Source organism: Glycine soja, chromosome 8 (genome assembly GCF_004193775.1).
Source record: "Glycine soja cultivar W05 chromosome 8, ASM419377v2, whole genome shotgun sequence".
Taxonomy (NCBI): Eukaryota; Viridiplantae; Streptophyta; class Magnoliopsida; order Fabales; family Fabaceae; genus Glycine; species Glycine soja.
In genome coordinates this window covers 2,965,105-2,981,943 of record NC_041009.1, presented here as the reverse complement: position 1 = coordinate 2,981,943, position 16,839 = coordinate 2,965,105, and the positions used below count along the sequence as shown (strand labels likewise).

The window sequence follows — 16,839 nt, the reverse complement described above, 5'->3', positions numbered from 1 at the left end:
ATAATAGTAAAATAAACTCTTATTTCTCAAAAATTCTTTTGAAAATTTGACAAAAACATACAGTTTTTTTTTATATAAAAAAAAACAAAGTAGATCAAACACACAAATGGATCCATTTATTCCTACTTGCTCAAATACAAAAAAAAATAAAATTGATTGTTATTAACTGAAAATGGTGCCCATTTTTTTTTCATCAATTGAAAATGGTGCGTATAATACTTTATTATGGATTCTCATAATAAGAGTGCTAGCTAAAGGTTATAATTAATGAATTGTTCTAAACAATAATAAATAATTAACAACCTTTTTTTCTATCTTAAAATTATGTTCCCTATATAAAGTAGTTAAAATTTTCTATACCAAAAAAAATAGTTAACATTTTGAATTATCACATTATAAGAGTTTTTTATCCGAAAAAATAAGAGTTTTATACAAAAATTAATGCGTATATAGGGAAAATTTGTTGGCCGTCCCTACAGCGAAGGCCGACTCCGTCCCTTCTTATTTGTTTCATATTATTCAATTTAAATAGTATGTTTCTTAAAGTGTTTTTTATATTTCAATTATCTCATTTCCGTCACAAATAAAATAATTTTCTTCAATTAACTTAGTTTTTATTAGTTAATTTAATAAACTCGTTAATTAATCACTTTTATAACTTTAAACTGAAAAAAAATTAATTTCTATAAATAATTTTCTGCATTTTCTTAAATTTATATTATTTATTTCTTTAATGTTGTATACACTTATATAAAAAAATATTAAACACAGTTAAAATCTTTTTTATAAAATTTGACGAAATAGTTGTCGTAGATGAGGAAAAAACTTGGAGATAAACACGTATAACCTATTAAGATGACTATATAAAAAATTGGTAGGTATAAAAGTATAAAAAATACCTAGTAAGATTTAGAAAATATATGAATAAAATCATAAAATAAATATATATTTTGACAATGTAAAGTTATTCTCAAATAAAAAAAATGTCAAATTATCTTGTGTCCTAAATAGAAAGTAGGTATATAAAACTTTAGCTTAAAAAAAAGTATATATATATATATATATATATATATATATATATATATATATATATAATTTTAAATTAAATTTTATTATTTTATGATAATAATAGTTACTTTTCTTAAAAATATAATTATATTAGAAGAAAAAAAAAGAGATAGCACAATACATAAAAAAAAATTGTTAATCACTGGTTTCTGAACCGTTCAACTAAAAGACAAAAATGGCCTAGATCTTGTTAAAAAAGGGAGGAAAAAATTGCATGAGATTTGACATGTGTCCACCAAAACTTCTTTTAGATTAATTAATTAATAATTAATAATGAATAGATGACGAAGCAGAGCAATTAAGATTTCTATATGAATGAGCGAAGTAAAAGAAGAAAATTGATCCTAGTTGGATTAGTTGGTGGGCCTGGGTTGACAGTTGACACCCCCTTCAAACTTCAAAGAGAAGGCATATAATGAAGAATGAAAGTGTTTTTACAGTTCAGAGTTGTAGCATACCTTCACACAATATTCTTCCAGAGTTATCTCTGCTCATCTATGTTAGATTCCTTTCATATCTATTTTTCTACCTTAGGATAAGTTTCCCCATTTTCAGGAACTACCACTACCAGGGAACAAAATGGAGTTGCCCGCCGCAGCTTTGGCAACACCGTTAATGTTATTATTAGTGGCTGCCTGCTGATGTGCTGTCTCAGTACTGTCATTTCCACTGCAATTCATGTTTGGGCCCTTTTGACTCTCTAATTCACTTCTGGCTAATGAAGAGCACTTTGTTTCTGAATTTTTTGGGAATAAAAGTTAGTCACTTCAAACAAACACTCAAGTAGGAAATGCAAAAATACACAACATATACTTCAACCATACATTTAACATTGAAATCCAGCCCACAATACTTTCTGACCACGGAAATCAGAAATTTCAGAGCCATTTCAACTCACAATGATATAAAAAGCAGACCCGACAAAGCATTAACAAACTAGAAACAGCTAGTTAATCTCACTAACTGTCTTGATGTACACTTTACAACTATAGAAGACGACCATTTTCTATCCATATGAGGTCTTCACTTCATGCTCCATAGATGATAGAACTCACTCATCCAGTAATCCTTTACCACAATTAACTTGTAATTAGCAAAAAACAGAACCAACCCCGTAACTTTGAAGTAAAGTGAATGGATTAGGTGTTTAAGCAAGTTCTTGCTGAGGAATCAATGGAGTATGAATAGATTGGCTCTTAGCAGAGGGAAAAGAATCAGGTGGGGAGTGGAGCATAAGGTGTAGTGATGGAGAAAGGGGTAACAGAGAAATGAGTTTGGTTTGAGATAGGAGGAAGCAGGAAGGTTCCAGTATTGCTTTTTTCCTTTCTTTATCTTCATGAATTTACACTGTCTCTGGACTGATAGATATTGGTACCGGAGCTCAAATTACACATAAATAATACAGGTTCAGCTTCAGATAACTAAAAGGACGGTACAATGACAAATCAACTAATGGAAAATAAACAAGCAGTTATTGGGATGGTGGGTGTTGTCTAAATTGAAAGTTAACTTACCATTTATTTCTCCCATAGTGATAACTCTATTGAGAAAATCTCTAAATTTCGTCAATACAATCCTTTCTTGCTCTGCATAGACCTCTGTCATTACTTGCCCATAAGGCGGTTGCAAAGATGTGTTGCAAGCATGTGCCCTTGATCCAACAGGGGAGGCAGCAGTCATGAACATTGTATCTTGCTCATCGCACATCAATGCTAAAGTTCCAGGAGACATTGGCCTCCCTTTTGGGGCATCAGCACCATCTGAACAAGAATTATCCAGGCTGATATTATCTGTCTGGTTTGCACTCGAACAATCATCATCAGCCATAGCTTTGTCAACATTAGCTTCCTTTTGGCTTGGTAATTGCTCCTGAGTTGAAGAAGCACGAGAAGTTTCTGTCTGATCTTCTGCATGCTTATCCATTAAATTTTTCTGGTCTGTTCACAGCCATAAAAATAATTGGTGAGAGAAAATAAGTCAATAATGTACAACTGTACATTGATAAAGCTAATATCACTTGGTAGATAGCAACTGGAATCATCAATACAGAAAACTAGAAGTTTCTAGCCCAAAATCTTTACTTCTAAGTATATGCATAAACTCATGGAACAAGACTCCATAAGTATTAGAGCCTGTTTGGTTTTGGGAAATATTTTTTAATTCAAATTTCTTATTTTTTTTACATATAATTACAAAAATGCCACATCAATTTCACTTAATTTCTTGTTTTCACCATTTCCAATACAAATCTCTGAAAGCAAAATAATGAGTGAAACAGAAAATAGGAAAAGAAAGCAATTCCATAAACCAAAAAGTTCTTAGTGTTTTATGAACTGTTTCCTAATCATATTTCTATAGAATAACAGGAAAAAAATTAGTGCACTAAAAGGTCACTTGTCAATATAGAGGTTTCTTAGGTGCTAAAATTTTTGGATACCCCAGCATCTTGAGCATCGCACTCCATCCCAAATTCGAAACTCATCAAACAGCTATCCAGTGACAAATAACATCAGCAAATGGGCAGGGTTACCAAACATTTAGAGGTGCCATAGAATTAATTCCACTTCAAAGTTCAAAATAAACAACTTTTAATTTATTGCACTTCCTTTTCTGCTTTCCTCATTTCCCATAAAGGAAACTATTGTTTGCAGGTATATATTACTAAAACAGATTAAATTCTGTAACTTATTATTTAGCTAATTAAATCCTCTAACTAGTTTGATTGCACATAAACAGAATGGTGATAAAAAAATTTATAAACCTTACTATGATTGAAAATTTGTTTAGTTCTTGATTTTCTGATGCACTTGTTTCTAGAGCAACAAATTAGAAAGTCTTATCTGATGTAACAATTCAATTTGTAAGATACAAAATTACAGCAATCCTTAAATAATGCTCACTTATTATATGGAACAACTCAATTTTTTAGGATCAGTTTGAGAAAGGGAAAAGGCAGGGAAAATGTGGAAAACAGAAAAATCTTTTCTTGGTTAATACCACTCTACTCAATACTCATATAAGGAATTAAAAAGACAAACAATAATGATACTTCCAAAACAAATAGCACAATTTATAATTGACAATTTAACATGTCAACATACCTGTAAATGTCTTAGCGGCTTGTCCAGATACTAGCACCAGAACTGAGCAAAGTTCCTTCAGGTGCTGTGGTTGTATGATGTCTGCTAAAAGAGACCTTCAACAGTAATCAAGTTAATGACTAAATTAAATAAATATATCTTCATTTCATCATTTTCATGAATTTAACCAGTTATACCTGTACATTAATTTTGAAGGACCTAATGTTGCTGGTCCAACACGAGCACCTGGGATAGGTGACAAGGATGAGGAGGGTGCAGGAACTCTGACATTGTTTGCCTGGTGAACATTAAAGAATATATATATATACATAATTCATCATTCATGACATTATTGTATATAATTGAAAAATAAAAAAGTCATTAATAGTTTTCACTCTAAATTGCAGCAAGCTAATATGAACTAGCAACTCATGATGAGCTTTTTTTAGACCAGATGTTAAGTCATCATGGTATCGAACCAAAACTTTCAGCATCAAAGCCGCAGAATTGATTTGTCTTTATTCATTCACAATAGACTAGCATTTTGAGATAGGCTTTCCTTGTGGAGACACATTGGAACAAATCAAAGGGAGCATATATAAATTAAATAAAGACTAAATTAATTGTGAATACAGTCATGTAAGATTGTGCGACAGTAAATTTTAAAACTGGCTAACTTTTTTTTCCTCCATTTCCACAATTTAACCGATTTCCCAAGTTAAAATAAACCTCTGAACAATATTAACAAATTTTTACCTGTTGCCCCTGCCTGCCAACTGATGGATCCTTGACGGTTGGCCCAAATAAGAGTTCTTGACCTTTTCTTTTCTTTGATATTGGTGGTGAAGAATAGCCAGAGGAACCAATAGCTCCAGTTATGGCAGCATTGGCTGCTTGCTGAATATACACCAAGTTGTTATTTTGATCTCCATGGAACAAAGCCTGTCTCTCTTCACTTCCCTCAAAGTTTTTGCAATCCATGCATTTACAATTTTCAGAACAAAGAATGTTGGCTTGGAAGCACTCACAATACTTCTTGAGGCACCCAGATTTTTTACAATGGCACCCTTTATTATGCTTTCCCAATATCAAAATTTCCCCAGCATCCTCCTACATTTATTTTGAAGTTCACAGATAGTCAACAATTAAAAAGTAAGAAAAAAAATGCAACATCTTTACCAGTACTAGAAAAATTACTGAGTTCAGAAAAAAATTCATTTATTTACAGTTTTACACTTTAGAGCATATATAAGTGAATTTGTCAGGTGTTTTAACAATAGGTTGCTGTCATAGAAAATTTTTATACCGTCAAAAGCCAAAATTTTGTGCGGACAATGAGACATGTGGCTGTCACTTACCCGAGTCCTGAGTTGCTTTTAGTTACATTGCTAGCCGATTTATATTGACTTTCTATCCTTGTGTAACTAAATTAAAAGAAAATGCAAATAAGGAAACCAAAAATGAAATAGGTTTCATTGACACAAAATTTTAGAAGATCAAAAAATGAATTTATCTAAACTATGTCTTTTGGAAAATAGCATCAACATATTAATAGGTAGGGGATAAAGACAATTAACATAACCAGTAAGGATACTTAATATCAAGGAAAATTGATTATCTCTACAAAATTGTAAAACCGAAAAATGGTAGAGTAATAAGCAAAGGCATAATTCTGTAATTATGGAATGATGCACTTAATGTAACATAAAATTATGCTGTGGGGAAAACAATTACACAAGCAGAAGTGACCTCCAATTATAATGCAGAAAATATCCCTTTTGCATATTAAAGAGAAGTAATAATGTCTTGCACCAGTGGAGCATATTCAAACCTGATGTGGTTCTAAATTTCTAATCAATAAATACAATACCTTAAATCAATGTTAACGGCCACAATATAAAACACAACACACAACATTAATCATCACAAAAGGTAAACCAACCACATACCCTGATATCACGTGTTCTATGAGGGCTACTTGCTATTTTTGGCCTAAATGCATTTGGATTCCGTTCTAAAGTAGCTTCAACTGCTTCTCGTCTAGCAGCTTCGTTTTCCACATTGTTACAACAATTTACACAGTTGCAGCCGTCACAATATATTCCCGAAGCAAAACATTCACAATATCTGCTCAAAGACATTTCAAACATTAGCTCCACATTGCATCCAACAAGGTGCAAAAGCACAATACAATGACCACAGAGAAAGTCAGAGTATTTCACTTACAGTTTCAGGCATTTTGAATGTTTACAATTGCACTGCTTCTGCTTCTTCGGGGTAGCTTCTTTAATTTCAAAGCCAGGCCTCGGTCTTGATTTAGGAGATTCTGGTTTCCTGAATAAAACAAACGTTAATTGAAGACCAAAGAGCAATTCAAATAATCAACAAACACGCTGTAAGAAAAAATAAAAAATTCAATACATACTAAATAAACCAAAACCTAATGATAATTATCGGTCACTTCTTTCTCATTTCTCAACAACCGAACCCCAAAACCAGAAAGGAAATTTCCTATAGAAAATTTCACAAACTGTGATTGCAACTCAACTTCCTAACTACCAAACAAGCATCGCGCATGTATGAGAAGCATAAAAATCGAAACTTTATTCCCGAATTCCCAATCCCAGAATTTCCACAAATCAGATATTTTTTTTTAAAAAAACCACACACACACACACACAGTTTCACCTTATTTTTTCTAAGAAATCTGAAAATCCATATTGTCGACAAATGAAAAATAGAAAACAACATGTAGGATACAAAAACTCACCCAACCCTGACAGAAGTAGAAGGCCGCAGCGGCAAAACCACCGGCGGCTGCGGCTGCGGCGTCGTCGACATCCCGCCGAAGCCGGTGAAATCGAGCTGCCGCGCTAACTTCTTGGCGGGAACATCGAACGGCAACAGCGCATTGGCAACGACGTCGTTTGCCACAACATTCTTGGGAGCGCCATCACTCCCCTCAGCTTCACCTTCCCCCATCAAAACAATAATCTTTTTAAAAGAAAAATCAAAACCTCACTCAGTCTTCTCACCGACTATTGATGGTAACAACAAGAATAATCAGAGCTACAAATTCAACAAAAATTAAGCTCAAATTCAGATCCAAACGGAGCCCCACTCTGCGTTCAGCTCTCGAATCAAAGACAATTCGATCCAAACACCGACACAGAACAACAATAGAAAGAACAAGAAAATATGAAAAAGAAAAAAAGAAAACTTTGCGATTATTAAGAGAAGAGAAGAGGAGAGAAGGGAGAAGGGGGGTTTGAGTTGTGTGTGTTCTTTGTTGGTGGTGTTCGCCTTCGCCCCCTCTCTTCCTCCCTCTCTCTCCCAAGCTTTTCAAATTCAATTTTTGTAAATATTCAACGCCCAGATATCGCTCCCTTCTTCATCCAACGGTTCTTCGTTAAAGTATTGATCACGCGGCGCAAATTCATAGAAGCAGTGCTCCTCTTTGCTTCTCTGCCCTACGATTCAACCCACGTCCAAACCATTTTTCATATCAGCCGTTAATTGTGGACACGTGTGCGTTTTTGATCTGGAGCCTTACTTTGCGTCTCTGGGGTTTATAACAGGGGATTCGGTTTTGGGATTAAACCTAAGATGTAAATAAAGAGAGAATTTGGCGCTAAAATAAAGCGGTCCCACGCCACTTGTTGACTTCCCAGAGCAAACTTTTTTACAGTTTATGCCACTAAGTGCAATTTCGAGCTAATCTCATTGTCATCTCATGGTTTCATACTGGAGTAACATTGACAAAATATCAATAATTTTTTCACAATTGTAAAATTTTATAATCGTATTATTTTATTTTAATTTTCATAAAACAACATTACTTAACGAAACATAATTCGAATTTCTCAAGTAATAATTTCTTGTGAATGAAAAAAGTATGGGTAAGAGAAAAAAATCTCAAATTTCTTTAGTAAGATTAATTATTAATAATGTTTATATTTTTTTTACTATCCCACCTCTGTTCCTAATTGTGAATGAAAAAAGTATGGGTAGGAGAAAAAATCTCAATAAAAATCATAAAATTCTTAAGTAAGATTATTTATAAGACTCAAATTAGAAGTGATATTTATTCATTTTAATAAGATCAAATTCATAATTTTTTTGAATTAATTTTTCTTAAACTAGAATATCCCCAATTAAATTAGAAAAATATTGTATTGATAAACATTTAGAAGAGAGAGAAAAACATTAATAACAATAGTATTTTAAAAAAAATATAAATTTAAGATAATTTTTTTATTAATTAAATTAATCACGGTAAATTAGTTAATTAATTCTTATAAATAGAAAAATGTAATATTTATTACATTTTTTTAGAATGAAAATAAGTACTATTTATTACATGGTAATTAAAAAAATCTGTATTACAGTCTTTTTTTCTTTTCTTGGACCAATGGCAAAAAATGGTGAAGAAAATGAAATATAAGTCTTTGCTGTATATGTTTAGGATAATAAATTGAAAAGGAAATGACATGTTTAAATATTTTGTATTTTTTCAGAGGTAATAGCAAAGGAGTAGATAACAAACTGACTCCACCTGGCTTCTGTATGTGTATGGTGGCCCTAAGGAAAACGTGATAAAACCACTAAACCCTATATATTCCGTGTGAAAAGGCTTAAAGAGCTTAAAAACTTCAATCAAACTACCCACTAAAATTGGACCATGGAAGACACTCAACTGGGATATTAGCCCAATATAAGCGAACATGACAGCAATTCAACATAAAAGTCAAGACATTATTCCATTCTTTTTTAGGTGAAGGATACAAAAGGTATCATGATCACTCTCCATATTTTTTGGTGAATTGATCAGTCTCCATATAATATTCAAGTAGTTTGATTATAATGAATTAAAAAAAGAGTCGTCGCAAAGAAACTAACGGAGATACACACCATAAAACTTGATGGCAATACAAATTGTTCAAAATCAAATGCTTTCAATGAGTTAATGAGTATTGGGAAATTATAGGAAATGTTGGACATTGTAGGAAATGAATCTATACTATTTTAAATTGCTCCCGCAAAGATTTCTATTTGTCATCCCTTCCAGATTGGTTTTATATGCATGTCGCATTTGAAGTTATTTTTAGAGAATTTCCGTGACTGTTAGTGGCTAGAGATTTGTTTGTGAATTAATTTTGGAATTTGATGTCTCCTTGCAATTAAGAGAATTATTTGCCATAAATGGCTGAAAGTTTTGCCAAAGGTTGATATGTTGTTGAATTATTTATTTTTCCTTTCACGCTTGAAAAATGAAAATAAAATGTTTTTACCAATAGAAAGGAGAAGAGATGCCTGCTTAAATAACATTCCATTTTTCAAAGTTTGTCTCATTTTTAGCGTAATGCTTTTGGAAGAAAGAATTCAGGAGCGTATATAATAGCTTCAAGTTGAAAGCTATATAGTGCTGAGCAGCAGGTAAGTGTTCACAGAAATGTCCGGAAATAAGAAATTCACTGTTCGTCTTATTTGGAACTAATTTTCCAGTAAAAAGGTGATTAAGACCTGTTACTAATGCAGATCTAAATTTATTTGTCTAAAATGAAATAATTTAAGTTAGATTTGTCCCAAGACAAGGTTGAGTAAAAGGCTTAAGTTTTACAAATTAATTGACAGAAGAAAAAAAAACATCCAGGAATTAGCATTATAAATATTTTGTTTAAAATGGTTTCTTTATATGTAGAATCCAAGTCACATTCTAGTATTCTACTGATTCCAAAATTGCATAAATCAATATATATAGTTCGAAGTGTGATAGGAAATTCCAAGGCTAAAAGAACCTGCACTTCAAAGGGATTGTTCATCATTTCTTCCACATTACTTGCACTTCAGAGAAGGGGCTGATGAGAATCACAAAATATGCTAGCAGAAATAGAAGAATCTTGAAGAGGCACAGAAAAACATTAATGCAACTGATGTAATATTGAGAACAAAAGATCTCAATAATAGAGGTTGATAATATATAATGTAATATGTTTTTCAGAATTTCTACTTCTTTAAGTAAACAATCTTTAGGTTGATAATTATATAATCTTTGTGTATAAATGGTTCACTTCTGCAGGTGTGATTGAACCTAAAGATTTATTTTAAGTCCTGATGTTTAGTATATCAATGTCTTTTAAATAAAATAACATACAAAATTTATTTGTTGCTACCATTACTGCCCTTGATTAATAGTAGTTTCATCTTTTGGTCTAGAAATTATCAACAATATTGCTAAGTGCTAACAGACTAGTTAACGTGGATGTAGTATTTGGCAAAGAGAATTGTTATGGATATCAGTGTTTACACGCTGAGCAACTCCTATATTGGAGAATTGTTCTTTACTCTTTCAGTTTGTGTTTTTCCATGCATTATTGACTATTGCCTCGGTGCATATAATAAAATAGTATTTACATACGTAGGTAGTTTAAGCATGTTCTAAGAAGTGGTATGCAATACTTAGAACAGTGGATATGCTAATAGACAGTCATATTTGTAGTAAATAATAGACATTATTGAAAAGTGAATGATACCGTGGATAAATTTGAGGAACTGGAATAAGGGTGACATCAGTGCAGCAAATTGGATTGGGGGTTAGAGATTAGATAGGAAGGAGATTGGGTAATTTGGTGCATTGTCGGTCCAACCTAAGCTTGATGTTCAATAACACTGCTTTATTTTCAATAAGGAATTGCAACAAACTAGACTGGAGGTACTTGCTGTAAATAATGGGTAATGGGTAATTGGGTATGCTTTAATTTGTTCAGCCCTAATTTCAGAGTCATATAAGTTGTAGCAATCAATTATTTGTTTGGTTTCAATTTCTTTTGACTCTCTCTTGATTGACATTATGTAATGGACATTAAGTTAGATAAAGTATGTCTGTCTGTCTTCATAATGTTTATGCAGTAGCCTATTTTAGATAAAAAAAAAGAAGAAGTTATTAACGATTAAAAAGTATAGCTTATAAGATATGTTAATCAAAAGACATGGGGAGAACCAATAAGTCATAAGCAACAAATAACTTCCCCTTTTTCTAATTTTTTCAAGTCATGGTATTGTGGATTTAAAGTGGATTACAAATATCATGAAGTATAACCATCCAATTTCTATGTACAGTTAAAGATGACAAGGTATGCCTTGCTTTTCTCGAATGAATGATTATGACAAAATAGTATTCATGTATAGAGACAAAAACAGGTAATGGAGTCATATTAAAAAGGCAACAAAGTGTCAGAGTTATTTAATAAGAGGAAGCTTATTTTCTTAAAAAAATAAAAAGAGGAAAGTTAATAATATTCCTCTATTTAATTTCCTTTAAATTTTATACAAATATAAATTTAAACAAAATATATTTCAACGTCTAAGTTCACAAAGACCCCTGTTAACATAGCTGGGCTGCAGAATTTCCCACTTCCACTCACAAAAAGTCGGTCTTTATTATGGATATGAATCCTCTTGCAGCTAACTTTTTACTTTGTCATGTCATCAGAGCAATAAACACAAAAATAACTATAGTGGGTTCTATCATTATATGTGTAAATTTGAACAGATACAAGTCCATGTATTATATCAACTACGAGTGTCATGTTAACACACAATCATGCATACTTTTCAACAATTTATCCCTTTGTTCACAAGTGAATGATAAATCAGACAAAAAGAGATATTTCTTATCAATATTCTCACCGAAGAATTTCCAGCAAATAATAACAGTTGAGCAACACAACAGAAAAGGCAAAAAGGCAGTTCCAAGAATACAATGTACCTTGAATTCTTCAAGGAAACTGTATGGAGAAACCAGTTCCAGTCCTTGTGATATTCAGAGGGCCAAACTCATCAAAATCAGAATCGCAATCCATTTCATCGATATCACCCCACCCACAAGGGGAATCCTCATCTTGCCCTTTTCTGGTCATAGGAACTCGCAGCTCAGAAACCGGAACAGGAAGAGGCTCTTCACTAAAGTACTTGTCATGAAGCAGCTCCATCGCCGTGGCCCTCTTAGCAGGATCATAACAAACCAGTTTTTTCACCAGAGCCACTTCATCAGGGGACCGATTGGGCAAACAAGCTTCAAGACCAGCAGGATTCTCCACCTTGCTAAAGGAGATTATCGCATAATCAGGAAGTTTAGAACAACCAGCCCAAGCACTCTCATCAAGGCTACCCAAAACACCAATGATTCTACTAAGCTGGTCAATATCAGCAGTTCCAGGAAACAAAGGTTGCAGAGTTAAAAGTTCTGCAAAGATACATCCCAAGGACCACAAATCAACCTCCAAACCATAGTCTCTGGATCCATAAAGCAACTCAGGAGCCCTAAACCAACGAGTCCCCACGCATGACGTCAAACAACCAAGTTCTTTCTCTTCCTCTTCCCTATCTACGCCACTTGTGGTGCATGTTGCTTTCCCATCGTGAGTGCTAGTAATAGTATCCTTATTGTCAGCGTCATCTAAAACCCTAGAATATTCTTCATGATTATTAGAAGCATCAATACCAGGCTCCGTGAGAATCCTTGCCTGAGAAAACAACCCATCAATTCTGTAAATTTTGCAAACACTGGTTAAAACATTTCAATAGTGTAAAATTAATAGTAGAATACAAAATAGATTTACAGCGCCAGGGAATGACCATTAAACTCAAATTAAAAAATCAATTATGCAAACACTGGCTAAAACATTTCAATAGTTAGAGGGATAGGGTTTGTGATTGTTGAGAACGAGATAACCTGTCCAAAATCAGCGATCTTGAGGAGGCCGAGTTCGGAAATTAAGAGATTAGAGGGCTTCAAATCTCGGTGGAGGACCATGTGGCGGTGACAAGCGTCGAGGCCGGAGAGAATCTGAATCATCCAGCGCTTGAGCTCGCCGGCGGGGAGGGGCTGGTTGGCCTTAGCGGCGTCGGCGACGACGGTGGCCAAGTCGGTTCTGAGGAACTCGAGGACAAGGACGGCGTCCTCGTCTTCGCGCCAGAAGTACTCGTGCAAAACGACGACGTTTGGGGAGCCCTGCAGGAGCTGCAAAGCGTCGATTTCTCGGAAGGCGGACTGGTAGTCGTGGATTTCCTTGAGGGCGACGGTGAGGTTGTCGGAGAGGCGGCGGCCGCGGTACACATCGGCGTATGCTCCCGACCCGACCCGCTCCATGACCTCGTATTTTGCTATGATCTCGGATCGGGTGTGGATGCTCCAGCTCTTCGGTGGAGGATCCATCTCAATCACACTCACTGTCCACTCCGGTGTCCAATGCCTCTGCCTCAAACTTATTATCAGTCTCTTCTTCTCACTTCTCACTCAACTTCTCTTATTCACACGTGGGAAAGATTAGATATATTATAACACCGAAAATATATTTAATAAGCCAATAAATTATGTAATTTTTTAATGGACCACACATGTTTTTCATTGAGGACAATTTTATGCCCGTTAATTTATAATTCAATAATATATATTTAATATTTTAATAATCTAAATCCACTCTTGTTGATTGACACATTATTCCATGTGTTGCATGATTATCGATACTATATCTATAACAATTATAAAAGAGGATAATTTCACATGGTTTTACATTCTTATTTTAATAAGAAATAAGAAAATACAGCCACAAAATATCTTTTTTCCACTAATACAAGAGAATACATTTATTTCTTTTGCTTTGTTTTCCTCCTTTTTATTGTGTGTTGGTCTCTTTCTCTGATGTCAAAATTTTGTCAACATCTTCATCCCAATCTTTTATATCCTGAGTACTCCCATAAGCCCTACTCCATACCAAGAAACATACCAAATTAACCAAATTTAGAATGAAAAGGAGTCCATAGTAGTAATCATAGTGTCCTCTATTGATATTTGATGCTAGCCAACTAGCTCTTCCTCCTCTCCTTGTCCCATCTTTCACAACCTTGATGATGAGGCTTCCCACCAAGTTTCCCACCCCAATGTTAAGGGTAGATAGGGAAACAGCAACAGTGGACATTGTTTTAGGAAATTGAGAGTAAAAAAACTCTATTTGTCCAATGACAGTAAAACCTTGTGCCAAACCAAATAAGCAATAGGAGGGCACCAACCACATAGCTGACATGTTGACCACTCCTTTCGGGTTGTCTATAAATCCTTCACTTATGGCTTGATTTCTTCTCTTCTTCTCTACCAATGTTGCTACTAGAGTGGCTAAACATGAGATCACTAGCCCAATTCCCATTCGTAGCTTCACAGTGAGTATTCGTTGGTTAGGCAAAATGGGAACTAGAATGCGATCATACACAATCACCCACATGGTCAAAGTTAGCATCATGAATAAAGCGAAATTAGTAGCTGGGATATCTATACCGAACACCATCCTGTCCATGGTACCTGCTTGGACTATGAAAAATTGTTGTTGGCTTACAGTAGTCGCAAGTATGATGCCAGTGGACCAAATAGGAAGGACTTTGATTATGGCTTTCAACTCCTCTACTTGTCTCACTGTACACAGACTCCATGGCTCATTGGGTCTCCCCTCATAGTCCAAATCTTTCTCTCTATTCTTGATTATGCAAGCTTTATTCAAGAACCTAAGAAGGGAGATCAATGAACTATTGAATTAATTAACATGCTCAAAATAAGTCCTCTAATTTTTATTTTTTTTTATAATTTCATATTACAAAATGGGGACCGGATAAACTATATATGATTTGCAATTTTTTTGTCTATTTCTTCTTACTAATATAGCAATATACCTAAATTTCTTCTTGAAAAAATTAGTGCAAGACACATTAATCTCCAATACTACAGAAATATTATTTTATTTAGTTTTTAAAATTATAAATGTTAGTCATATAAAACATGGTACACTTTAGTTTTAAAAAGGACTAATATAGCCAATATTTGATTGTTTTTAAAGATTAAAGTGAGAGTTTATATGTTTAAGGATTAACGTTTTTTTAACAATAGATTTGGTTGTTCGGTGTTTACTCTATTCTTTAACGTGCCTAGATATTTATTTAATCTCTATACAAAGAAAGAAACGCATACACAAGTGTTACATGAGAGTCTATCATATGAAAAATCAATGCATACCTTACTTTGTTTGTTGGTTGAACAAGATTAGAACCATTGCGGAAATACCAAATGTCAGAGTTCTTGGGAGGCAGGGGTAAGTGTCTGTTTTTCCAGGCCGCAACAATCACTTGGGCGAAGCCAGTGAGCAAGCTCTTGTTTGGTTTCACTTTGACGTATATGGAAGTGCCCAAAAAAAACATGATTGCAGACAGTGACACAATCCCCATAGAAATCCCAAAACCCACAACCCACCCTGCTTTAACTTGAATGTACACTATGAATGCCATTGAAATTGTTACTGAAATGGCAACTGAAAGATAGTACCAATTGAAAAAGCTCTTCATGGTCCTCTCGTTTTGTGGGTTTTCAGGGTTGTAGATTTGATCTGCGGTAAAGGCCAAGGTACATGACCTAATGCCACTAGCTCCAAGAGCCATGAGAGTAAGGGAAGAGAAAAGAATCAGGAGTTGCGGTACTGTTGGATTTGCACAAGGTTCTGTATCACATTGAGGCCTTGCATGCCTAATAATAGTAGTGAGCCATAACACAACTAAGCCCTGCAATCAAGATAATAACCAAACATGTAAGAAATTCAAGTGCCCATTGGGTAAGCAACTTAATTAAGACTTTAGCCATTTCCGATAAATTATTTTCAATATTTAAATTATAAACTGTTTTTGAAAGCTTGTTGAAATAAGTTAAAATTAAACAATTGATTATATATATATATATGTGTGTGTTATAAGCTATATATATTTTATAAGTTCTTAATGTCATATAATCCAAATAAACCGAAAATAAGTTATTCCAAAGTATTGGCTTACAACAAGGTGGATGACTGTTCCCATTGCAATAACACGAAATCGTCCAAGGCAAGAATCAGAAAGGAAAGCACAAAAGATGGGCAACAGATTGGTCAAGGCGTTCCACAGGAACATTATAATAGTTCCAGTTGCAGGGTCAAAATGATACTCCTGAAGCAGGTACAAAATCATGTTTACACGGAGCCCCACTACTGCAACCTTTTCAAAGGTCTCGTTTGCTACAGGAAGATGGAAATCACAACCTGGTTATATTAGAACTTCTCATATATATACCTCACTAGCAGTAACACACAACATTGTGCCAAAAGAAAAACAATGATTTTTAATGTATGAATGAATAGAGAAATGCCTTGAAAGGGGTCATCACCTATGATAAAGGGCATGGTTCTCCAACCACCCTTTTTCCTTTCAAGCAGCTCGGTGGCTTTCTTTTGCTCCATTGGCATCTCCATTTTTCCTTCTGCGATACACACATGGAAAAGTTACACACAAAATACTATAAATTAATTAAGCTAGTTACTACAATATATGGACAAAAGCTCTTTTTATCCGCATACAATATTTCTCTCCTGCGTGTGTTACGACTCGGTGCAGTTGACCTCGTTATTATAGTAATTTATTGTCGCATCTCGGTAATCGAAAGAAATTAGTAGTATTTCTTGTTGCAAATTAACGACCACCCAATTTCCTTAAAAAGGAAAACAAAATTTTAATTACGACAAAAAAATTGGCTATTTATGTACATATTAAACCATTTATTTAATTATTGTCATATGAACTACACGAAATGGCATCCAATTGGGCTTAAATCCGTATGTGTCAT

At 34.0% G+C, this 16,839-nt stretch overlaps 3 protein-coding genes across 7 annotated transcripts; all 3 read right to left on the bottom strand.

Annotated features, from left to right (window-relative positions):
* Positions 1–1,359: 1,359 nt before the first annotated feature.
* On the bottom strand, positions 1,360–7,491 carry LOC114421161 (protein tesmin/TSO1-like CXC 5). The gene is made up of 8 exons (XM_028386979.1): positions 6,919–7,491; positions 6,375–6,482; positions 6,098–6,275; positions 4,905–5,258; positions 4,346–4,446; positions 4,170–4,264; positions 2,583–3,005; positions 1,360–1,804 (listed from the first exon to the last, which is right to left on the bottom strand). Exons 1-8 carry the CDS (start codon positions 7,128–7,130, stop codon positions 1,620–1,622), a joined length of 1,656 nt encoding a protein of 551 aa, XP_028242780.1. The 5' UTR covers positions 7,131–7,491; the 3' UTR covers positions 1,360–1,619.
* Positions 7,492–9,804: 2,313 nt separating this feature from the next.
* Positions 9,805–13,452, bottom strand: LOC114421160 (cyclin-dependent kinase F-1-like). 5 transcript variants are annotated; one of them, XM_028386975.1, is made up of 3 exons: positions 12,883–13,452; positions 11,917–12,673; positions 9,805–9,946 (listed from the first exon to the last, which is right to left on the bottom strand). In XM_028386975.1, exons 1-2 carry the CDS (start codon positions 13,363–13,365, stop codon positions 11,927–11,929), a joined length of 1,230 nt encoding a protein of 409 aa, XP_028242776.1. In that variant the 5' UTR covers positions 13,366–13,452; the 3' UTR covers positions 9,805–9,946; positions 11,917–11,926. The 5 variants fall into 5 exon arrangements, with proteins under 5 accessions (XP_028242776.1, XP_028242778.1, XP_028242777.1 ...); XM_028386977.1 differs by lacking the exon at positions 9,805–9,946 and adding an exon at positions 9,977–9,992; XM_028386976.1 differs by lacking the exon at positions 9,805–9,946 and adding an exon at positions 9,990–10,006.
* A 187-nt stretch (positions 13,453–13,639) lies between these two features.
* LOC114421159 (protein NRT1/ PTR FAMILY 1.2-like) lies at positions 13,640–16,839 on the bottom strand. Its single transcript, XM_028386972.1, has 5 exons — positions 16,574–16,839; positions 16,384–16,476; positions 16,017–16,234; positions 15,211–15,749; positions 13,640–14,705 (listed from the first exon to the last, which is right to left on the bottom strand). The coding sequence occupies exons 2-5, from the start codon at positions 16,466–16,468 to the stop codon at positions 13,826–13,828; spliced, it is 1,722 nt and encodes a 573-aa protein (XP_028242773.1). The 5' UTR covers positions 16,469–16,476; positions 16,574–16,839; the 3' UTR covers positions 13,640–13,825.